At 36.1% G+C, this 24,553-nt stretch overlaps 3 protein-coding genes across 3 annotated transcripts in view; all 3 read left to right on the plus strand.

The window, feature by feature from the left end:
* LOC113505858 overlaps positions 1-23,840 on the plus strand; it is a 30,470-nt gene extending 6,630 nt beyond the window's left edge. The window contains exons 2-16 of the mRNA XM_026888699.1: positions 1,066-1,718; positions 1,824-1,955; positions 4,029-4,207; positions 6,592-6,731; positions 7,079-7,215; positions 13,926-14,111; positions 17,161-17,301; positions 17,585-17,726; positions 17,981-18,181; positions 18,515-18,683; positions 20,030-20,231; positions 20,316-20,492; positions 21,426-21,591; positions 22,098-22,213; positions 22,317-23,840. Coding sequence (XP_026744500.1) covers positions 1,066-1,718; positions 1,824-1,955; positions 4,029-4,207; positions 6,592-6,731; positions 7,079-7,215; positions 13,926-14,111; positions 17,161-17,301; positions 17,585-17,726; positions 17,981-18,181; positions 18,515-18,683; positions 20,030-20,231; positions 20,316-20,492; positions 21,426-21,591; positions 22,098-22,213; positions 22,317-22,826 — 3,251 coding nt within the window. The 3' untranslated portion in view covers positions 22,827-23,840. The remainder of the gene's footprint in view (positions 1-1,065; positions 1,719-1,823; positions 1,956-4,028; positions 4,208-6,591; positions 6,732-7,078; positions 7,216-13,925; positions 14,112-17,160; positions 17,302-17,584; positions 17,727-17,980; positions 18,182-18,514; positions 18,684-20,029; positions 20,232-20,315; positions 20,493-21,425; positions 21,592-22,097; positions 22,214-22,316) is intronic.
* Positions 8,101-10,239, plus strand: LOC113505859 (cilia- and flagella-associated protein 157-like). The gene has a single exon (XM_026888700.1). It carries the CDS (start codon positions 8,196-8,198, stop codon positions 10,155-10,157), a length of 1,962 nt encoding a protein of 653 aa, XP_026744501.1. The 5' UTR covers positions 8,101-8,195; the 3' UTR covers positions 10,158-10,239.
* LOC113505860 (cilia- and flagella-associated protein 157-like) lies at positions 11,556-13,752 on the plus strand. Its single transcript, XM_026888701.1, has one exon. It carries the CDS (start codon positions 11,683-11,685, stop codon positions 13,612-13,614), a length of 1,932 nt encoding a protein of 643 aa, XP_026744502.1. The 5' UTR covers positions 11,556-11,682; the 3' UTR covers positions 13,615-13,752.
* Positions 23,841-24,553: the final 713 nt, after the last annotated feature.

The raw sequence follows: 24,553 nt of genomic DNA on the forward strand, positions 1-24,553 counted from the left end.
AGGTGTAGAATAATTTTCTTTTGTGGATATTTTTTCATTAATATTTTATTTATTTTAGTAGATGCTATATTTGCAAACTATTCATTTTTTTCTACTAGAACAAAATAAGTGTGTTATAATCTCCGACAGCAGACTTCTAGAAGTAAACCGAAAGCCGCATGATACTCATACATTAAAACATTTTTAGTTCGGAGCTAAGCCGCTTTGTCAGAGTTATTACGTCAAAAATTCCCTGAAAAAGTGTTTTAATAAGGATTAAAACAGACATAAGGTTCTCACAACAGTATTGGACGAAGTTGCCAAACTAATGCAAAGCTGGATTTTCATCCTTTTCCGTTTTTTTATTTCGACAGACTCGTTTGAAAATAAGGTGCCTCACGACTTTATTTCTGTTTTGAAATTGCTAAGAGGCGTTTGATAAGATTGTTTGTTAGTTTTGCAAATTAATTAGCATGACTGGCAAGATACTCTTTAATTATACACACAATTATTTTCTTTTTACAAAGTAATAAAATTGGTACCAACATTAAATTCACCAAGAAGAATAAGACATTGTTAATACAATATAATATAAAACGAGTAATCAACAGTAACATAAGTCTATATATAATAATCAAAAATACATTTCTAAATTGTATACCCAACATTTAAAGAAACTCTCCCAAGCTATGCCTCTGATTATTCTTTAAGAGTATCTCAGTGAAAATAGATTTTTCTCTCCATCAAAGGATTTTGTTCCACGAAATATTTTTCTTCATAAATCTGTTAAGCTCACAGAGTGCATTTTTAAGCTATTTTGAAGAATACTTCACTTTTAATATGAGGCTTGAGTATTTTAAAATACCAAAGCTTTTGTAGAGTACACTGTGTGCATAGAATTTTAGTCGGTATTTTCATAATAATATTAGTTCGAAATTATTTGAAACTTTTGCGGGTAATTCATCGGTGTTGACTATGGTTATAATTAATTAACAGATAATTATTTATTTTGTTTTTTATGTGTTTACAGAAAAACAACAAAATGTTTTAGGAGTTAATATAAAAGTTTTCTTATTTTGTTCTCAGGCGGTGCCCACTTTGTAAATCCATACGTGAGTGAAGATCGTGTTGATCTAAACCAAGTATGGGTGGAGATACCTTCAACGCTGGTGGCGTTAGGGGGCGACGTGCACATCCGCGTGCACGGCGCCTCCGGCACCAGCCTCAAGGTCCGCATCGCTCGCGAAGACGACGACGGCCGAGCCCTCCTCGCTACCATGCCACTAGCGCTGGACGCCGAGAACCGCATGACACTACCCTGCGGCTACTTCTCAAGAGGAGGCACTTACTACCTCGAACTCATATCTGATAAGGATACATACTTACCCGATTACGATAATACTACAGAATTAAAACGTGATGATGATTCTCATACGAAAATAAAGAGAGACGTTAGTGAAGGCAGTCTGATGGAGACAGGGGATAGCGTGGTGAAGTCATGGAAGTTTGACGTGTTGTGGCCTACAGCAAACCTGGATGTTACTCCAGAACAGATTCAGACGTACCCTGAGAGGCAGGTGATGGCTATATTGGAGTTTCCGAGGGTGGTGTGCACTCCTATAGAGTCGAGTGCAGATTTCTGGCTGGAGTTGCTCTACTGTGGGCATTCGAGTGGAGGGGCTGTGCTGTGTGACGGAAAGAACACCAGCTCACATGCGCATGTCCTGTATTCCGAACAGGTAAAGAAACATTAATAACTGTATTACTTTTCTTTATAATGATTGAATTAAAACTATTGTATGGTGGTATTATTTCGGATAAAACACAGTCAGGTATTGTGACAGATGCATGGCTTCCCGGGTCGTCGCACGATGACGCTGCGTTGCGAGCTGTTCGGCCAGGCGGGGGATTACGCGCTCACACTGAGGCCGGCCGCAGCAGCCGGCCCGCAAGACCTCGCTACGTCCTTCATCAAGGTGCGTAACAATAACGTAAAATATTATGATATAACATAACGAGTATTTTAGTATTGGACTATTTTCATAATACTGTGATGAAATGCCAGTTTTGGGATTCTTTCTGGTTAATGTTTTTTGGCAAAAATAAATATTTGTATCGTAGTAGTTTAGATATATCAATAAAATAATGTATTACCAGTAGCAGGTAATACATTATTTTATGAATATAAATAACATATCACATTTCATTATTTAAAGAGCATCCTCGGCTATTTAAAATAATGAAAAATGTTTTCTGGCGGAAATCAAAATGTAGCCGCACCGACTCTCACACTCATAAAAAGCCATTTCAAATGAACACCTCTATAAATATTTACGGAGCTTGCCAGGTTCGCTATAAAACCGACGTTTGGACGGACTGTCCGTACACAGACCTATAAAAATACTTTTGTGTTATCGTTTAAAGCTACTTCACTTTTACGTTCAGGATGTAGTATAGGGGCTTGGCCGTTAACGGGTAGCTCTTCATTGAATTGAATTCTTACTGTATCGATCAAGATTAGTACTGCTTACTTGCAACTTGTCCTTCCTTCCCCTGTACCACGTGCTCTCGGCTCGTGTCGAATTGTGAAAGCGAACTACACTTCCCTTAGCAACGTCTAACTTCCACGAAAGCAAGTCATAAAGCAAGCATATATCAATTTTATGTAAAGTATTTTAAGTCAGCCTTGTCCCTTTTTTCGTGCCTCCGAACTATATTACTTTCATTTTTTGTTCCATCCAGAACACCTATGACTTAGTGTTATTAGTCAATATCATAGAGCCCTGACAGGAACTGATTACGGGAGTAGGTATTTTCTCTTAATAAAACTTTTTTAAATGTAATAATAAGAAAACGATTAAAGTATTTTTAAATCAAGATGAGTGGCAAGGAAATGATCATATTTCAGCGGCGGGCACAAACTTCAGAGTTACAATCTACATAAAAGTTTATGTGTAATAAATGGGTCCTGGTTTTAAGTGTTGTGTTCCATTATTGCGAGTCTACAACATTTTTATGGCGCAAATAATTTTATCTGTGGCCACAATATTTTTCAGGACTCCTTAGAATATTAAATGAGTTGAGGAAAAATAATCTGTTTTATTGAAGTGGGGTTTCAAATTATTTTTATTGTTTTCTTACTTTTCGTATTTCTGTATTATGTCGTTTTCTTTGTGGTGACATATTACTGTTACAATATTATTTTTCTTTTTAAATCATCATATATAATTCTTTATTATTTATGTTTATCTGTATGTTCTAAGTTATTTTCGCACATTTGAGAATGCAACTTTAAAATACTTTTATATTACATAGTGTAGTCTTATCGGCTTTATAGCATTTCATGGATAATTTCCATATTGTATAAATATTGTTTACTCCCTTTCCTAAACTTTAAGCTGTTAATCTTCTTATATTTTAATTCAATCCTCATATTCATTTATAGTATTTTTTTAAGATTTTAAGATAAAGATAAATAATATAAAATTTATTGTTAAGATAAAGGCAATAAAAGCGTATGTGTTTTAATTTTAATCATCTGTCTTAGGACTAAATAGATTGTTCATTAGTAGGTACATACCACGCCTAAATACCACTTTTAAAATAACCCCCAGTTAGACTGAAGCTTATAAAAAGACGTCTTAAAATGGATTCATTTACTTCCCTAAGATCGTGATAAGGCTTAAACAGCGCAGTTCCATCGTCTTCAGACACTAGCCGATAAAATGCGTCCATTAGCTTGGAAACCACTTTCCTAGGAATAGTGCAGGAAAGCAATCATGGATATTTTGCGGTGAAATGCATGTGATTTATCTCAATTTTTGTTATAAAAGTCTCTGAACAAAAATTTGAAATCGACTGTGGTAAATAAAATATTGAAGGCTTTTTATGACAGAAATGTTTATAAGCATTTGAGCCGCTGAAATATTATTTCATGGTCAAGTCCTAAAAAAGACATTCCTGTCTTTGTGTGTAATTGCAAATAATATATGCTTCACGAAACTTTCAGTTTTTGGAAACCTTTTACTTATACCGTTATATGGTTGTAGGCGGACTGGTCGGAGCAGTTCGTATTGAACGTCCACGGCGGCTCCGTCTTTCCCTGCGGCGACGGAGTCAGGGTGCTGTTCCAGTACCCTGAGTGCGTGCTGGAGGGGGCCGACAGGGTCCGGGTCTTCGGCAGAGACTCCGACAGGCTGCGGTACGTCGCCGAGAGGAGGGTGCGCAGGTGAGGGTTAAAACCTTCTACGTATTATCCAACAATTTGACCAAAATTTTCAGTTTTCATAGGGGGCGTTTCGCTTTTTTAATTTGGTTGTGGAGATCAGATCAGCTTTTGCATCTTGTAAGACACTGGTACTTAGCTGTAACCGGTTAGACTAGAAGCCGATCATAATATTGTTGAAATGGAAATTTCTGGGCTGATTATGACTAAATGATTTTCTTTTTTCAATGAGATTAAATTGTCACTTGTGATTATCGGGTTTGCCTGTGTGATTCATATCATACCTTTTCATAATTTAAGTATGAATAATCATTAATAAAACAAAAAAAAACTTGAGTACTGATTTTAAAATCGATGGTGTTGCATGACCACCACAATATGTTACTAAAAACTGTTGTATTAATATACACAAGCCGTAATATCGTCAAGGGATATTAGTTACATTATGCTCCATTTCAGTCTACACCTTCGAGGTAAACATGCTTGATGATAAACAAACACGTTACTGAGTACACATCGGGCTCATTATCACGTAATTTCAAGCTTAGTGAACATTTGATGGAATCTAATTCTGTACCTACTGGTCATACATAGACTGCCTACATATGTGTGTGTGAATTAAATACATCTAATAATAGTGCACTTACATTTGGCAGTACAATCCGATTTCCTGGTAAATACAAATGCAAAACAATAGGAAATAGTCCGGAGGAATTATTTATAATGACGTTGATCCGTATTGCCAATATCAATTTTGTGTGATGGATTGGAATTAATGAGATAGCTACATAGGGCTGACATTTAACTGTTTCTGTGGAACGCTGACGTTCAATTTAACAGAATATAGAACATATTTTGCATTGGTCAGCCCTCTAAAGCCATCCTTGCAAAGTTAACTCGTAACTTCTAATTGCTACTACTTAAGTCTAATTGTTAATTTGGAGAGGTTTAAAATGTTTATTTCAAAATATCAAGTGCATTTTTTCTTTCTTTATATTTGTATGCTGTAACGGCTAAACATGACGGTTACTTTTTCTTTTTTTTAACACCCTGCATGCACACTATGTATGTATACTTATGTTTTACAAATATAAATATCTTTTATCTTAACTTTATTAGCTTTCAATTAGATGAAAAATCTCAAAAAGGACTCTTCATGATGGACATAATGTTCCCGTACTCAGCTTTCCAAAAGACCGGGTCTTTTCTCGCGAAATCGATCCGTGAAATTAAAGAACATAAATAATTGACGACTTTATTAACCAAATCCACATAATTTCGCATCCATGTCACACATGTTAATCCCCTAAAATCCGCAAGTTATTTAAATACTGATACGTAATAGAATAATGTTCAGCTAGGCTTGATATTGCGGTCGCTGTAATCGGCTTTGACCCAACGCTACTGTAGTGGTAAATAATACTCTGCTTATCGGTGACTATTATATAATTTATTTGGTTCAAACCATATAAAGTCTGAATTTGAATTCTAAATATTACATACGGCATTGCCAAAAAATTTTATGATGGATAGAAAATTCTTGAATAATTTTGTGGCTGAACAAGTGATTATTTAGTTTATCAGGACCTTATTAACCATACCGAAGACAAAATCTATTTACCATACATGCAAGGATAGCTGAGTGGTTAAGGTCACCACGTCAATCTCACTGAGCGCGACGTGTCGCTTGTACGATCCCCGCGTAGGACAATAATTTGTGTGATCTACGAATGCTTGTCCTGAGTCTGGGTATCTTCAGCTCAAACAGACTCCGGTTTACTTGTTAAACCGCACCCTAATTCCAGAATTGTTTCGAGGTCGTAAGTTAAAAAATGTCTACAGTTTACATTTCTGAAGAAAAAAAAACAATTATTTGTTTCTTTCTTAAGTTTTTAAACTTACAATTTCATTAACCCTTTCCTAAATAATGTTACGCAGTAAATAATACGATTAATAAAGAGGCTGTAAATAAATCATTTTCGGTTTAGTTAATGAGATGTAAACACATTATCGCAGTAATTAATCGAATCAATTTAAACGCCGGAAGTCATTACCTGTGCTGCCGACGGTGGAAATTGTCAACAGGGGTTGTGATTGGAACGCGGTTTAGATATTATTTTATTGTATGTTTATAGGTGAGGGTTATATGCACGAGTAGTGAGTACAGGTTCGATCCAAATGCAATGAGGATTTTGACCGTAGTGGTCGATTTAAACGAGCATTTTGTCGTTTTATTAAAAATAAAACTCACATTACACCTCCATTATCTGATCAGTTCCACATCTTGATAATATGTGCGCATAATTACAGCCTGATTGGAAATCGAGAAGTGAGACAAGCAGACGAAGGGACAGGTGAAAAAAAATCAATCTTATCTTTTTTCTCAGAGGCCAGCACACAGCGTCCTTCGACTGTCGCTTGTTCAGCGAGCGCTACCCGGAGTACTGCTTCGTGTATGTTTCACAAGCCGTCACTGGCGCAGTCGCTGACGTGAGGATGGACTGTCTGCCAACACTGCCACTATCAGGTAAGCGAGAGTATTTTTTAATGGGACAAGCTCAAACTTAGCTTGTCTTGGCAACTCTTGAAGGCAGGATCTTAAATAGAATTAACGAAAACTATTGAAAGGACTTATGACCTTTTCATAGAATACATACTTTCTGAATCCTTAAATTTATGTCGTATGGAACTAAATGATTTGGAAATTAAATATGAGAAATATTGTTCAGACTCAATTGCTCTCATAGAAATTTAAATTTTAGAAGATACAGATTGTTTGTCGAACTTTAGAAGCCTTATTTTTCGTTAGAAGAAAGATGTGGATCTACATATATTTATCCACCAGTGAACCTTAATAAATATACATATTTGAAGATGGCGGTGCTGGTGGTTGGGGTGCGTGGTCCGCGTGGTCAGCATGCCCGGCACCAGCGCACTGCTCCACGCGCACACGCAGCCGACATCGGTTCTGCGACTCCCCACCGCCGGCGTATGGGGCGAAGTACTGCGAAGTAAGTATCACTGGGCTTCCACCGTTCTTTCCACTATCCTAGAGATGTGACCCACAGGTAAAAAAAGTTTTCCCCAAAATCCATCATGGACATCTATCTCATCTCATTTCATAAGCAACCGCCACTTTCAGTGACACTAATGCCCCTGTGGAAGTAGGATGTCGCTTTACGCCGAGTAGTAAGTCATCTTACGTACAAAAGTACAATAGGCTCAGTTCAAGAGCATGGAAAACTCAAAAACCAAATTAATTAGGGCGGTCTCTAGCTTAACCCATCTCTCTCTCTCGCGGCTCTCAGTGGGGAAAATATCTTATAAGACAGAATTTGTATACTACATTTTAATCTTCAATAATACATTTGCCATCAGCTGTGGGCGAAGCATTTTTATGAATAATATTTACGCGAAAATAATTGCTCTCTGAGTATCTCTCCGTCTTTTAGCGGTTTAACGAACAGATATCAGACAGGAAAAGATACCATCCTAAAATACACTTAGTCAAAGTCATATTCGTTAACAGCAAAATTTTTATTTTAATTACATCTAGCTATTGCAATGTTTTGCCACAGTTTTGGTGGTAGTGTCTCTCTCGCAGTTTTAATGCCATGGCAAACGTAACGTCAAGAAAAAGCAAAATGACGTAAATAAAACACGACCAAAACGATAAATCTTCTGTATAAAAGCCACAGATAACAAATTACAACCAAATAAAAACGTTTGAATCATGAATTCTTAATACATATTTAACAAAGATAATAAAATCGCGTAATTTAACTTCAGGAGGTTAGTATTATTTCATTACTACGTTTTGTATAATTTAGTTTTTGTTTTTTATTGATTAGAAGCCAGTAACACGTTAGCGGTTGCCAGGAGACACGTTCCTAAGCAACCGGTTTATCAATATTTGTGTCATTCACCAAAGCTTAACACATTTTTTACGTACACTTTTATTTTGTAATTATTTTATTTGCTATTCTTATATATGGCACCTAAAAAAGACAAAGGCAAGAAAGATGAGGACAAAGCGGGAACATTCAATGAAGTTGAAAGGACGTTTTTGGAGCTTCAGTTGGCGGAGTGTAACAGGAAGGTGGCGAGGCTCAGGACTGCCTTAGATGAGTATGAACTCCGAAATGAAGAGCTGCAGGCATCGTACGACAAATTAGATGAAGATAGAGCTGATATTATCGCGTACTTGAAAAAAACACTTGCCGTTAAAAATGAAGAAAATGTCGAACTTAAAGAGAAAGTTAAAGGCCTCGAAGAAATTAGAGAGATTGAGAATGAGCGCTTTAAAGAAACTACGACAGAACTGGAAAAAAACTTTACTATTATGAAAGACCAGCTCACATCGGAAAATAAACTTTTAGCAGGCAAACTTAACACATTAGAAGAGTTCAGGGCCATTAGAGATGACTTGATGAAAAAGTTTGAAAGGCAAGAAGAAGAATTTAAAGATCAAGAAATGAAGTACAAAAGAATCATTTATAATTCCGAAAAGAAATTCATAATAGGCAAAGATAAACTAAAACAAGAAATGGAAGCTCGGCTCCTGCAACTGGCTCAAGATTTTCAGGATGCTACAGAACTCAGAATTGCTGCGTCTACACATCGAGTTATCAGAGAAAATATAGCTATCAGCAACGAGCTAGATAATATACTTCTGACTCAGTCGAAAGTAGCTAATCAAAATAAGCAATTTAGGGACCAAATGACAAGGGCTATTGTTTCGCAAGAGTTAGCAGAGGAAGAAAGAGACAAAGCAATTTCCAAGAGTGTGATCCAAGTAAAAATAATTGACCAGCTAACTGCAGCTTTTGAGGAAATTAAAAAAGAAAAATGTTTGTACGAAAGGCGTTATTTTGATTTCGAAAAATTGGAAGGTAAAATACGAAAGCTCACAAAAGAGAACGAAAATCTTGCTCTACAAGTTCGTGTACTTGAACAAAATTTGCATGCTAGATTAAGCGATCAGAATAAAGCCGCTGTAGAAGCTTGTCAAATGACTAAAGAGCGTGACAAGCTAAGAAAAATTTTGAAAGATGCAGCCTTTGCCATTCAAGCGGCCTTGAAATTAGATCAATGGGCTACAGAAGACGCCGAACGCGACGTTATGGACAGACAAGTGTTACTGTCGCATTTGCTTGAAATTGTTTCTCAGTACCGAGAAGTCGAACAAGCAGAGTCCTTGGGTACAATTGCTTCATTCACTAAGGTTTACAACGAAGGTGACCTGGGCTTTGTACCTAAACAGCAAGTTGCGAAGAAGCAAGTGGCACCAATAAACGCGCTGTTATCGACGGCTACGAAAGATACTCCAAAAGGTGAAGTCAGTCCTACAGGTGCATCGTTGTCAAGATCTTCACTTGGAAGTGTGAAGACAATACCGAGTATTAAAGTGTTACCTCCTACGGTGCAACAAGCCGCATCTCCATCAATTAAAGACAGTCTAGAATCGTTTGTGGCTACAACGCCGCCTTCAAAATCGAGTGAAGTTGTCGAAGAAGTCGAGGAACTCGATATCGAACAACAGTTAGCTGCAAGTAAACTTGAAATGCAGAAATCGTTAATGAAGGATTTAGCTTACTCTCAAATAACTTTGAAAATGTCCACGACGCACGTTGCAATGGATAAAGTGAAAAAGAAGGAAGTCGTTGCAACACATGCCGACGATCAAGAGTCAAAGGATGAAGAAATGGTAACGAAACAAACAGCTGAAGCACATAGCAGTGATGACGATAACAGCCTCGACGATGACAGTCACGACGATAACAGTCACGACGATGACACTAATGACGATAACACTGACGAAGATACAACATCTGACACAAAGCCCCACGTGAGGCTCAGTGGAGTAGAAGACGGTGATTCAAAAGACTCCGCAACGCATGTTGATGAATCCGCATCTGACGATGGTGAAAAAAAGAAGAAAAGTTCTAAATGAATAATTATTTTATTGTTTTTTGCTTTTGTATATTTAGGTGAGGTTTTTAAATGCATTCTTTTTTTACTTTTTAACTTCCATTTATGTTAATTTCAACAATTTTTTTTTGGTAATTATTTTTCGTATTAAAATATTTTTTTTTCTATTTTTTATTTTGATTTCTAACATAAGAAAAGGTACATTTAGGTAAGTATCATGTATTTTTTTTGAGAACAAGTTTGTATTTAGTTTTATTTATTTTAATTGCATTCGCCATGAAGAAAGTGAATATTTTATGGCCTTGCATGATGCCCTGATATTTTCTGACGTGCCCCTGTGCACGAGGTAGATCTGTACGATGGGCAAACCACGTACATTCTTCTCTTCGTGTTCTCAATAAAAATCTAACTCCACTTCCTATCGTAATTCGGTTATTAGAGATGGAGAAAGAGAATATGCGCCAAGGTATGTCATCAAGGTCACATTTGACATTAGGGTTCACACATTGCATTGCATTACATTTAGTAAACTGCGAAGATTGGTTTTTCAGTAGTTTTATAGGTTCATGTTTTACTCGTCATAATTTGTGTTTGATTTTATATGAATCTATATACCTACAACACAGACAGATTTGAGTATTCTGTCTCAAATAATTTAGGTTCTTTTATTTACAATAACTGTTATGTTCATCATCATCATCTCAGCCTATAGCTGTCCACTGCTGGACATAGGCCTGTTATGTTCATTAAATAATAAAAGCTAGACTTAGGTGATTTTGTAAATAAGTTTGTGTCTATGAATAATTTCGATTTAGTTATAATAATTAAATAATCCTTTGTCTGTTTTCTTACGCTTACATAATTAGTTTTTTATTTTAATAAAGAATATTAATAATATGATAATTGTTCTTATTTTTGCGAATACCTAGAACCTAGAGCTAATTTTGTTTTAGTGAAATATAAGACCCAAGAAGTAGGTCAATACGATACAATTTAAAACGGTATTGGGCTTTCTGGCTAGTGGATGATCACAGGGATGTTTGCAAAATACCGAGTAAGCGATTTTTTGCTGTCAATGTTTAAAAGATGTAGGTACGTCTTCAGGGTGTCGGGTGCGGTTTAGACGGACTGGATATTCCATATTATTATGATAGCCGGCAAGGATAAAAACGAACACGAAAAATATGTTAACTATTCTGTAAAATAATATAATTATACACATAAATCATATTATTAAAATATGATTTAATGCTGCAAAGGTTCACTCACCAGAGTAGTTTTTTAGCCAACCGGAGTCCTTAATCATGAACAGACGCCGTTTAATAATGAATCATCACCACTAGAATTACTTTAAAAGTACATTTATAGTTTTACAAAAAGGTTTTATTATTTAGCTAATTTCAACCTCATTGTTTAAATAAAAAGTACTGTTGTCGCGCAAAACGTCAATGCTACAGTCAATGCATTTGTTTTGATATTTCTTTGATTGTGCAAGAAAGATTATGTTTAATACTTATTTTTGTTATTAGAAATATACTTCAACAGACATGCCACCTAAAAAAGAAAAAAAGAAGGATGATGAAATTAAAGGGGTTTTCTCGGAGGTGGAAAAAGCCTTGTATGAATTGCAGTTGGCTGACTGCAATAGGAAAGTAGCACGGCTCAGATCTGCAGTCACTGATTACGAAGTTCGTAATGAAGAACTGCAAAAAGCGTACGATAAACTCGACGAGGACAGAGCCGATATTATCGCCTATTTGAAAAAAACACTTAATATCAAGAATGAGGAAAATATAGAGCTGAAGGAGAAAGTAAGAGGTCTTGAGGAACTAAGAGAAATCGAAACAGCTCAGTTTAAAGAAACAGTTACAGAACTAGAAAAGAACTTCACTACTATGAAAGATCAACTGACTTCTGAAAATAAACTACTAGCTGGGAAACTGAATACGCTTGAAGAGTTTAGAGCAATAAGAGACGATCTAATGAGGAAATTTGATAGACAAGAACATTCTTTTGAAGAGCAGGAAATGAAATATAAAAGAATGCTTTACGAGGCTGAAAAAAAGTTTGTGATTGGCAAAGATAAGTTGAAACGAGAAATGGAAGGAAGGCTTTTACAATTAGCTCAGGAGTTTCAAGATGCCAGTGAAATGAGGATTGCGGCTTCAACACATCGAGTAATTCGCGAAAACATAGCTTTAAATAATCAATTAGATAGTTTATTGCAGACACAAGCAAAGGTTGCTGAGCAAAATGATAAGTTTAGAGAGGATGAACGAGCAGCTCGTAATGCAAAGGAAGTAGCTGAAGAAGAACGAGACAAAGCAATCAATAAAAGTATCGTACAACTTAAAGTAATAGATCAATTGACGGCAGCTTTCCAAGATGTGAAGAAACAAAAAGCTTTATATGATAAGAAACAGTTTGATAATGAAAAACTGCAAGCGAAGATGGAAAAACTTACAACAGACAATGAAAATCTTTTACTGCGAGTCCGCATACTGGAACAAAACTTACACGCGTCCTTAGGAGAGCAAAACAAATCTGTAGTAGAAACTGCTAAGCTACTCAGAGAAATAGAAAAATATAAGAAGATATTAAAAGACTCCGCGTTTGCCGTACAAGCTGCGTTGAAACTAGATCACTGGTCTACATTGGATCCTACGAGAGAAATACTGGAAAGAGAAATTGTTTTGAAGAAGATTCTTAAAGTTATAAATCAATATCGTGACGCATTTAGAGCGGAATCTATGGAATCTTTAATTTCCCTCAGTAAAATATATGAGAAAGGTGATCTTGGTTTTACACCAAAGCCTGTTTCTAGAAGATCCATGCTATCTGCAGGAGGTTTGTTGGCGGCATCATTAGAGTCAGTTGAAGACAAACGCAGTGTTGGTAGTGAAAAGAGTAGTTCTACATCGCTGGCCAGTGTCAAGACCGTACCTAGCATTGAGCTGGTACCTGTTGAAGATCAAGAGTTAGAGTCTCCTAAAGAAAGTCTGCCATCTTTCACCATAACATCATTGCATTCGAGTGAACAAGATGAATCGGAGGGTGAAGAGCCTCTTGAGGATATGAATGACATTGAGAAGATGCTAGCCATAAGTAAGGCAGAAATGCAAAAGTCGCTTATGCGAGATTTAGCTATGTCTCAAGTGGCAATGCAATCGCAATTGCATTTGAGTATTAGTGATGAACGAAGAAAATCGTCGCATATGCGAATTACAAGTGATAAGCACGGTGAAGAAACATTTAAAAAGGAGAAAGCAGAGGATGAAGAAACTGGTAAAAAGGAGGCTGAAGACACTAGTAAAAAGGACGCAGCAGATACCGGAGAAGAACAAATATCCAGTGACCAAACGGAGGGATCCAATGGTCCATCTGATCAATCTGATGTTAGTAAACCAGAAGATGGAGAAGAAAGGCAAGGAGAATCTGCAGATTCGAAATCTGGAGAAGAAAAAGGTGGCACAGAATAACATTATTTTTAGTTTGAGTTTTAAATAAGTTTTTTTTCAAGTTTGTTTTCATGAAGCTGTGTGTAGGGTATAAAGTTATTTTTAATATGGATTTAATTTGAATTATATCTGTTTAATTTATTATAGTTTTTGAATGTTTGAAGTCTTTCATTTACTAAATTGAAAAAAAAATAGCTCGTCGCAATTTACTTATTCATACTCTCTGTCATACCTTCTACTTACATGACTCTGGTTTTGGTGTAAGTTCTTTTTCTTATGACCCTGTTGTCATCCATATAAAAGAACAAAAATATAATTATTTTTATCACCAGGGTCAGGCAGTGGAGCTGGCGGCTTGTGAGTGTGCCGCTCGACCCTGGGCCGGAGATTCTTCAATGGTGGTGGCTGAAGTCGGTGCCAGGTGTAGATGTGGCTGCGTGCTGCACCTAGCACCCGCTGCGAGACTATTAGCTGGCTCAGCGAGGGCTTGCCCTTCCAGATCATTCTGGTTACTTCAGGTAATTTTTTAAATTGAATTTTGATGGGACTGGAAAATGATGAATGTGTAACGTTAAATAAATAATTGAAGAAAAATTGAAGTTGGTTAAAAAACATTAAATACCAAACATTGGTACCAACAATTACGAAGAAAGAAGTGTTATCATAGGACGTGTTTTCAGCATATTTAACAATGATGACTTTAAAATATTGTAATATTAAACATTCATGCTGACAAAAATTATCTTTTCTCAGAAAAAAAAGTAAAGTCCAATGCATTTATTTTAATTCCTAAAATACTTTTCGCCGTGACCTAATCTGGCTTATAATAACATTTCACACTCAAGTCTGTGATTTCAGCACAGCTTCCTCGAGCACTACATCGCTTCACAGAACAAGTCGCCATGAGATAAACTTTTATTCTAAAACTTTTAAATATATCCTGTCTCAAACTTTATCAAGAACATTATGTCCGTTCTCTTTTGTACCTATTGTCTCTAGTTGATCGTCTAACGTGTAAAGGTTCGTCATTGCCGGTGGCAAAGGAACACGTGCAAATAAAAATCTGCCTTCAAAACGACGGAATAGATGGGCTCAGTCCACCGACGGGTATATCAAGAAGTTTCTTATTAAAACCAAGTCCAATCCCCGTACGACAGCAGAGGACGTAACGAAGTTGTTTGAAGTGGTCGCTAAACCATGTGACAGGTTATTTGTAGCTCCATTGAGGTTCGCAGTTGCGGGACTGTTTGATATTCAGTATTTACTTGACATGCTCCAAGTATTCGTATTTGTCACCACTGGAAACATTCAGATACAGTATAGAAAAAGATCGTTGGGTGTATTTTTTGTTACAAGATAGTAAATCGGACCAGAATTTTTGATTGTTCAACAGCTCAGGCGTATTTTATTTAAATGTATTTGGTAATTTATAAGACACATATATTATGAAATAATGATCCTTTATTTAAAGAGTGCATAAGAATGTATCGAGGATACTTCAGCGACCTTTGTACTAAACACATTATTTTTGCTTTCTGTTTACAAATACAATACCTACTTCTCTATCTACTCGCCCATCAAAAAGCAGTCAGTCTAAACGCACCTCGAAATTGTATCGTTCTGAAGTCATTAAAACTTGTCCATTTGGGAGCGAAGGTCTCCGTCCCGATCGCTACCCATTTTAACAAACTAATATTGTTCCCGGTTCAGTTTACGGGACGTCCAAGTTGCTCTCTCAACAGGCAATTACCTCGCAATGTGCCGGTTTAACTAAATTAGTTGACAAGCTCTCTAAAAGTTAACTGTTATGAATTATTGATAAACACAGGCAAAATTAATGATCTGGAACTCAATAGGGGTTGTCTGTGAAACCGGTGTCCAATAGATTATTTTAATATAATGACTTTTGTAAGGCGAAATCAGAATTATTTATTTTTCCCCAAAACTTGTTGGGCTATTCCGACAAATATTATAAGCGGCAGTAAACCATTCTTCTAGCCTTTTCCGAAGCATCTTGTTGTGGACTTCCAGTCCAACTGGATGCAGCTAGGTACCAGCCTTTTTACAAGGAGCAACTGCCTATCTTACCTCGTAAAATTGTTGAACACGCCCTAAAATGAATAGGTTTTTCACTGTATTTTTTCCCATCGGATCATCTTGATAAATCTTTCTATAGCAGTGCAAAGAATAATTTTCTTTTAATCACAGCTTTTTCAAAACTATTCGAGTTGTTCAAAATCTCGCCTTATTTCGTCTAAAGTCCAAATTGGTAAATCTAAATTCTTCACAAGAATTCCTGAAGTTTTAATAGCTACTATTCAGTGTATTACAAAGGCTGTAGAAAGTTCAGCAATTTGATTCTTTTGAGAAAATCGTTCTAGTAGAGAAAGTTGCTTAGGTTCTGAATTTTTTTCTTGATCCTTTGTTAAACCTTTTTTCTTAGAAATCTTTACAAAATCAAAACCTAGTAATTTTATTCGACCACTCTTGATCTCTGTTTAAGTAAACTTTTATGCAAAGGATTTCAACATCTTACTATACTTAACCCACAAATTGCAGAATTACCGCCCGAGTAACACAAATTCAACCTAATCCTAATAATTTCGACGATAATTATAAAACAAGCATTAACAAAACGATCAATCAAACAACAAATTTAAACGGCTACTTTATAATCAATGTTGGAAACTGTTACATGACTAGATGAAAAACTTGGGCAGTTTGGGGCAAATCTTAAAGCCCCGACATAGCAACTTGTTATGGCAACTTCAAATCACCAATTCCCGAGTGTTTAACGCTCTCAATCAAAAGTTTGGATACGGTAAGGCTGAGGCGACACTGTACTCGCTCAGCTCCGCTCAGCAAATGTTACGAAAATAATACTCGAATAACGCTGGAGAATTTGATCAAGTTCGTCCGTCGTTTTCTAGATGGTTATGTTTGGTTATCTGATTAATTTTAATCACTCGAATTACTTTAAAACATGGAGTAATATTTTGACCACTGTGCACAAGTGTTAAATCCATTAGACAAGGAATTCATCGTTTATTCAATCATTAAGTAATAATTCCTGTGTCAGACAACTAAACTATGTTATCATAAGTTGGCGCTATTTCAACTGCATCTTTATTAAGGCTATTTTCGCCTATACGTCTATTTTAATAACTTACAGTTGATGTGTTTACTCGCTCAGTTTTTCAGTTGATCTTTGATTACTCGCTCAGTTTTCAGTAAAACCTCACCCTAATCCGAAGCGAAACGGTTTTGTTAAACGGTTTCCGTTGGACGCAATCTGTTAAAGCTACGTTTTAATTAAAAGTTGCTGTTTATTCGACAGAATTAGGTTCAAATACATGCAAGAGAATGTTATGATTTGGGTTTTCAATTAGCTGCTCAGAATATATTTAATTATTTGAAATGGAATAGACCTTCAACCTTTTAAACAATAGCTGTTGCGGACCATTTAAACTTTGTATATGAAATAGTCAATGACAACTAAACTATGAAAATCCACGATGCAGGCTATTTTATTACGACGTTTTGTATTTTATTGTTTTCGTTTTCTAGGCTGAAGAAGGCCTTGTGGTTCGTCTGCGTATGGAAGCAGTTCGTCTACCTTGTGCAGGCCAGTCGCTGAGAGCTCGTGATGGAGATTCTTTGGGATCCCCACTCCTAGCTTCCTGGGATGGACCTGATAGTACTGCCGTGGTAAGCAATGCGTTGAGGTATTTAAAGAAGTGTTGTATTTATAACACGTTACTAGGCAAAGGCCTCCTCCCATAAAGAGAAGATTTGAGTATAGGTGGCCACGCAAGTTTACTGTTGGTTGGCAATTTCCGAATCTAATCTTTGAAACCCATGTCTTCTTACTGTGATGAAAGTTACTGAAGTTTTCATCAATTTTCTTCACGTAAGGTTTTTAAAGCCAAAACTGTTCATAGCTAAAGTTAAAATTTATGAATGTTTATAGCCTAGTGTTTAATGATCTTAGACTTCTGGTGACGTGGAGACCACGACCGACGGTAGCGGTATGATGGAGATAGCAGGAGGACGCCACATCCTCGTAGAGCTGCGTTCTGGAGACACCAGCGACAAGTGTGCTGGAGGATTCCTGGCGCACGCCACGCAAATTGGTAAATAATCATTCTTATTACATTTTAAGCGAGGGCTTTGCAATGCAAGGTGATGTAAAAAAGTAAATTAACAACTGTCCTTTTTTAGTCTTACAAGAATTTATAAATAGCATTTCTTAAGTCGCCTGGGTTGAAGTCACTTCATATCTGATCTAGAATCATACCAAGCTGCATTAATTGGCCACCATATGTACCAAAGATTCAACATATATTATTTTGTATCAGTCCATTTCATTTCTATTAATTTATTATAGAGCCCATACGTAACGCATCGGCGGCATGGGCGTCAGTGAGCGGTGGTCTGTGGTGGCGCAGTGGTGGTGGCGCTCGCGGGGCCGCTGTTGCTCTTGCAGCCGCCGCAGCGCTGGCCGCGCTCTGCCTCGCGCTGCACTCAGCACACCGAACCAGGGCTTACCAGCGAGCTGCCGATAAGGAGTCACTTACCGACAGTGATGGTATATACAAACCATACGTATACTTTTTTACTGTCTTTTCTTGTACTTAACATTATGTATCGAACGTAATATGAGCCACCTGTTCAATAGGTTCATTCTCGTGATTTTTTTTAAACTTTATCTCTGTACCCAAAACTGACCTGTTTGAAGACCGCACGGGAGACGCAGGGGAAAAATATGTTAGTTTTAAAAATCAAAACGAAAAGAAATTAGGTGATGTAGTCACAGCCTGCACTGATACAATAATTATAAAGATCATTGGATAAAAAAAATCGAGATTATTAGATTCACAGCTGCATAACTTCAAAAGGATAACCTCAAATTTCTTTACAGCATGTTCAGCGTCTTTGGAACTGGGGGGAGCAACGACTGGTTCCCGCAGTACTTTGCTATCAGAAGTGGTCGGCGGTGGAGTGTCGCTGCGAAGGCTTTTACCTTCGGGGAAGACTAGACACACCAGGCTCAGGGACTCCGACAGGAACTCCGAGAATGTAGAGCAGAGGTGAGTGGGGATAAAATTTCTAGAGATGCTAAATCGTAATAGGAAAGTTCATATTTTGTTAATTGTTTGTCTTATAGATCCATTTGTATATTGTGTCTACGTAACTGACTCCAGTTTGGTTGTAGCCTCTGTGAACAAAGAGTGATTTGTGAACATTGTTTGCGGTGATGATAATTATAATTGCATAAGAAAATGACAAAATAATATCAATTTTATGGACACATAAAAATTTCACTTGATTTGATAAAAACACAGGTAGGGATATTAAATGTAAGAAATAAATATGTTGGTTGAAAGTTTTTACCTACAATGCTCTTTACTTCGCTAGTCTGTGTCGCGTGCCAAAATGCATATAGTTTCCGAAAAAATTTAAACCAGAACGTACGAGTTTCAGCATTTGTTTTTTTACTGCAATTCCAACGATTTTCTATTAGACCGATATCGCAAAACAATCTAAAAATATTTTTTCTCGCCCAAAAACAACTCTCATTTACAGGAATTTGACCCTTCTATCGCGCGGAGTTTTCAAGTCACAAGAATTCGTGGATGATTATTTTAGTTAAATTGTGACAAACAAATTCGTTTTTAAGTATTTTTTCCTTTTCAACAAACTATTATATGTAGCAACTTCTCTTTCAATTCAATTTCCCGCTTTCGAGTTGTTGATTCTCAAAGACTCGACTAAATTCAGAACTTCCTTGAATTTCTATATTAAAAGAGCAAGTCTTCCAAAAATCTTAATCACTCGGGTACCGAGACTTTCTTTTGAAAGGGCTCTTTACAAACGTAAAACTGTACTTATAGAATAAATCCATCCAGACTCTTTGGATCTCTTTCAAATTCTTAGCCTTTCATTAAAGTCCACTCGGAATTTCCTGAGAACCCTTCGTTGAAGTGGGCGAAAAGAATAATTAATTAACAAGCACTCAACGCTTTGTAAGTACGCCGTCAACTATGAGACTATTGTTTGAGCACGTATTGCTACCAAAAGTCATGAATTGTTTTAAGTATTGTTGTTTGACGATGTAAGGATATGTTGGGGTGATGCTCAATGTGTATGGGGGATTTTGAGAATATGTTTTTTATAGTTATTGTTTTGGAGTTTGATATATAAAATAGCATTGTTTGCTGTAAGAAAATTTTATTACCTACTACTTCATTTGTGTCAAGAGGTTTTTTTATGAGTGGTCTAAAACGTGTAAATCTTAGTACGATAAAAAGTTTACACTAATTTTAATTATGAAATAATTCTTGATCGTTTTGTAAAATGCAAATAATTTCATGACATTTTAAACAATCTAGCACGGTTCACTCGCCTAATATATAACTACTCTATATAAAAACAGGGATGAAGAAGACGCCGGCTCAGATAACGATGGAGACGCTAACGATAACATGAGCGTGGCCAGTAGCGACAGCGTGGCTAGCCAAGCTACCGTGACCCCTGAAACAGTATCGTCGAGCAGTGCCCCGGTCACTGGCAACATACCGCCCTCGCCTCTACGAAGGTCACATACTGTATCAGTGACGAATGTAGCTGTGCCACAGGTAAGAGCAATTATTAGTGGTAAGAGACCAAATTTATCTCCTAGTAAGAAGAATAGGAAAATTCTAAAATTATCTGTCCTTTAGATCTCGTCGCCACCCCAGCAGTCGACAAGTGATTCCATGGCTGTGGAAATGAGCACCAGCGTCAGCAGCATGAGTGAGAGAGACAGCTGTAGCGAGAAAGACAGGGACAGCATGTGGGACAAGGATCGTAGTGAGAGCCGAGCATCGTCGTCAACGTCGGCAGCTACGCTTACCAACGTGAGTGGTAGTGTAATGGAAATATGGACTTTAGTTGTGAAGACATAAGTTACACATTGGTAATGTATGAATATGCCCTAGGCATTGCAGTTAAAAAAGACGTATTTATATAATATATATAGTGTTGTAAAGCTGGGTAAAAGGTTAAACCTAAAATAATTTCACCTATATTAAATAAGCGAGGTCGAACAAACTTATAAAATACCAAAATAATTGAAATCTCAGAAATTTAAGTACCTTATTGAGAAGAGAAAAAAGAAAATGAAAAATAAGCAAATTGCTAAAATAAATACCATTTTAATTATTTTGTTTTATATTTAACAGCATTCTTAATACTTCGTGAATTTATGACGAAAGACAACCAAACCAAATTTTTAACGCAAAATATTTTAAGCTTAAAAATATTTGAGAGAAAATTGTCACGAAAAATTTAGGCATTAACTGGTGACTGAGTGATTGATGTGTCTTTAAATAAAGATCTCGGTGTTCTGGGCCCATGTGATTTGTATCTTGATGACTCAGTATGAGTTGCCAAAGTTAACGCGGACGGAAAACGGTGACTTGGCCTAATAAACACTATGACTCTGGATTTTAGAATAATATTATTGTAAATTCCTGAAAGCGTGAACGAGGATCCTTTGTTTTAGGGTTTAGTAAAATTAAGCTATTATCATCGTCAAGTACCCATGTAAGGCCTTTGTTAAAAAAATACCATTATTTTTAGATCCAAAAGAGCGTAGTGTTAGCACAAAAGCAAAAAATCTGAACCTTTGCGTTCATATAAGAACAGTGATGTTTTACCTTAATTATTTTAATACGCAGAAAGCGCTTCCAATCGGATAATGTTACGAATAAAAACGTTTGAGTGTTTTAATTTATTATTTGTACCTATTTAATTGCTGTTGATGAATGTGTGATTTTATATCTCCATAGGGTTGGTACTCACCTGCACTCAGCGGCGTGTCAGCGGCCAGGATACGCGACAACCCCAAACACACCAAAGAGTCCTGCAACCGACGTCTCCTGAAGTCCGATCTCAGTCTCACATCACACCCAGAAATGGAAATCGACTACTATGATTACGAAGTTAACAACGCTGGTAAGATCTTCGGGCGATATATATTCTCATTGCTAGTAGTAGTAAAGTTAGTAATTTTAATTTAAAAATGCTAGTTATGTGTGCAGATATGTGCCGTCCTTATTATCTCAGCTTTTAGCTCAGCAAGACATATATTATGTATATTAAAAAAAATCGCACTGTGAAAGACATGACATGGATAATGGATGGGTGATCCATTATCCATGAGTTCATTATGAAGTAGTAATGAAAATTATTTTGACTCAATATTCATATTTTTTTTATTCTCTTTAATATTTTTATTTAAAAGAGTTTCCGTTCTTTACTGTAAAAGTTACTTTAACACATTAGTTTTACGAACAGGTTTATATTCTGAACTCTAAAATTGTGCACTTTATACCTCCAGGTTAATGAGTTCTAAAAAAGTAATAATGCTTTGACGTCGTGAGTAACTTTATGCTCTTTGACGCAAACAATAATCCCAGCTTTAGTTTGTTAAAAAGAATCTGAATTGTCATTTCTTGCAGGTTCAGTTCCTGGCTCTTATTTGGGAATGGATCCTGCTTTCCTCGTGTGGATCCCACCACTTGAAGATGGTGACATTTTGAAAGAGCTAGATGAGAACAACGCGCCCATTTATGAGGTCAGTAATATCAGAACAGATACAATATTTTTATCTATAATGACAGCGTAAAGTCGTACAAAAGTCTAGTACGTAGTTTGTAACCTAAATTGTATATTCTCAGGAGGTTCTGCCAAAAGATCTTCGCCCAGATCCTGGTAGCAACACGGAGTCCCCTGAAGACAGGCCAGTACCCAGCGGCTTGAAGAGAAACCCAGACAACCGCACCAACAGATCTAACGAATCCATCAAGTCGATTCGCAAAGTCATCGAAAAGGGGAACATAATACACCCGCTCAACTTCAGTATCAGTGACTTGCAAAATTCACCCAAATTGTCAAAGAGAAATAAGAAGAAGAAGGCTGAAAGTCCTGTGACGATACAAATGAAAGATTTGACCCTAACTCGGTCTCCGGTCAAGGTTCACAGAAAAGAGGTTCGAAGTGAATATGACACGTCAACTTTAAAAAGAGTGCACGAGTCGAAAGAAAAAGATGCCGATACACTAAAAAGGAGTGACTTCGCCGATATAAGATTTGCAGATGAAAATTCAGATTCGTCAAATGAAATAAAATTTGCAGATGATTCACCAGATAGCAATAGGATTGTTGATAAATATAATGTTAAAACGTAAGTTTTAGGAGACTTCATTTCTATACCACTACAATCTTGATGTTGGAAACTGATAGATAGAATTACTATGTACCCCTTACTAATGGAAGTAAAGATAATTATATTTCTCCGAATCCGAAAATTTAAATGAATATCATTCCTTAGATATTTAAGTCGGTATCGATATCCTGTGTATATTCTACTATTTAAAGATTACAAAAATGTCTGGATAAGTCTCGAATACAACGATCTTTACAAGTCATCACAAATCTTGTAATTTTCTTATTTTGAGATGACGTTTGAACTGAAGTTTTATATTATCAAGGGGTATTTTTATTTCATTTCAAATATTACCGTTTCTCATTAGTTGAATGTAAGGACCAATCTGTGAATAAATCCGACATATTATAGCGCTCATATCATCAAATCGTATTTTTCAATGTCATTGTACCATTTAACCGATAGGTAGTCACATTAGATCATAGAGTTTTATAATCAAGATAATCGTTCGTAGTGTTAATAGTAGACTTCACTTGCCATCACATAATGTAACATACTTGGATTTTGTAAAAAGGAATGAACATATTAGTAAGGTACATAAATCTCATCGTTTTTATTCGTGAATGGGGTGGTATAGCCATTCCTGTTTTATAAATTCTAAGTAAATGAATGTACACGCATTGTATAATAATATTGCATTTTCTGATTCTCATACAGCATTTATCTTTTTAGTTTAATCTTTAAAGTTACGTAGCTTTGCTCATACTGCCAAAGTGTAGTTTGTATACAGTAAATTTCAGTCAATGATATATTATTTTTAAAGATTTAATTAGAAGACTGACTACGGGCAGTGCAATAATTTTGAAACGACTGTTTGTCAGTAAATTCTAGTCATTTGTGTCAAAGAGCTTTATGATTTTATTTTGAGTCTGAAATGAAAACATTTACGGATCATTTCATTTTTAATTATACTAATGAAAATCGAACACAAAACGTGAATAATCATGAAATATGAAAATATGAATTTGAATACGGAATAAAAATGAAATGATTCATAAATAGTTTTAAATGAGAAGTTGCAAAATGAAATAGTATGCATTTGCAATTATTTATTGCATTTACTAAGTTAATTAAACTAGTAATAAGTTCCATGATTGTATTGTTTTTAATATTATTCTATGTTTAAGTACTTGTGTCGACATTTAGTTGAACATGTTGTTTTAATGTTTAGTTGTGTAAGCTCTATTAAATACAGTTTTATTTTGTAATTTGACATAATTGTTTTATTTCCACCGAATTTATTTAGCTATATTGTTGATGTAGCTTCAGTTTCATGGAATCATACCAGTCAGCTGCGAGGTGGACTTGCGACAGGGTATGATCGTATGACCGCAACAAACGTTGCCTAATCTCCATATTATAAAACTACCTGACACGGCAATTGTTGTTTTGTTTTTTTTATTAATTAGGGGTATGAAAAAATATAGGTAGTAGTCGATTTAATAATTTTTTTTTAACATTAGGAACGTTTCGGAGGAGTATCGTACCAATATTATGACACGAAAAGTTTTTCAAAACCATTGTCTTTACTTACAAGTAGAGAACAAAAACATGACTTATTACAGGTTCTCTTGAAGTCACAGTCAACCGAGAGTTATAACTTTGTCAAACTAACTTGAGGTCTAAGAACTTACGTAAAGCTGTAAAAGTTACGCGAACACTCGTAGTTGTTTTTCTTTAGTTTTACAA

Source organism: Trichoplusia ni, chromosome 27 (assembly GCF_003590095.1).
Source record: "Trichoplusia ni isolate ovarian cell line Hi5 chromosome 27, tn1, whole genome shotgun sequence".
Classification (NCBI taxonomy): domain Eukaryota; kingdom Metazoa; phylum Arthropoda; class Insecta; order Lepidoptera; family Noctuidae; genus Trichoplusia; species Trichoplusia ni.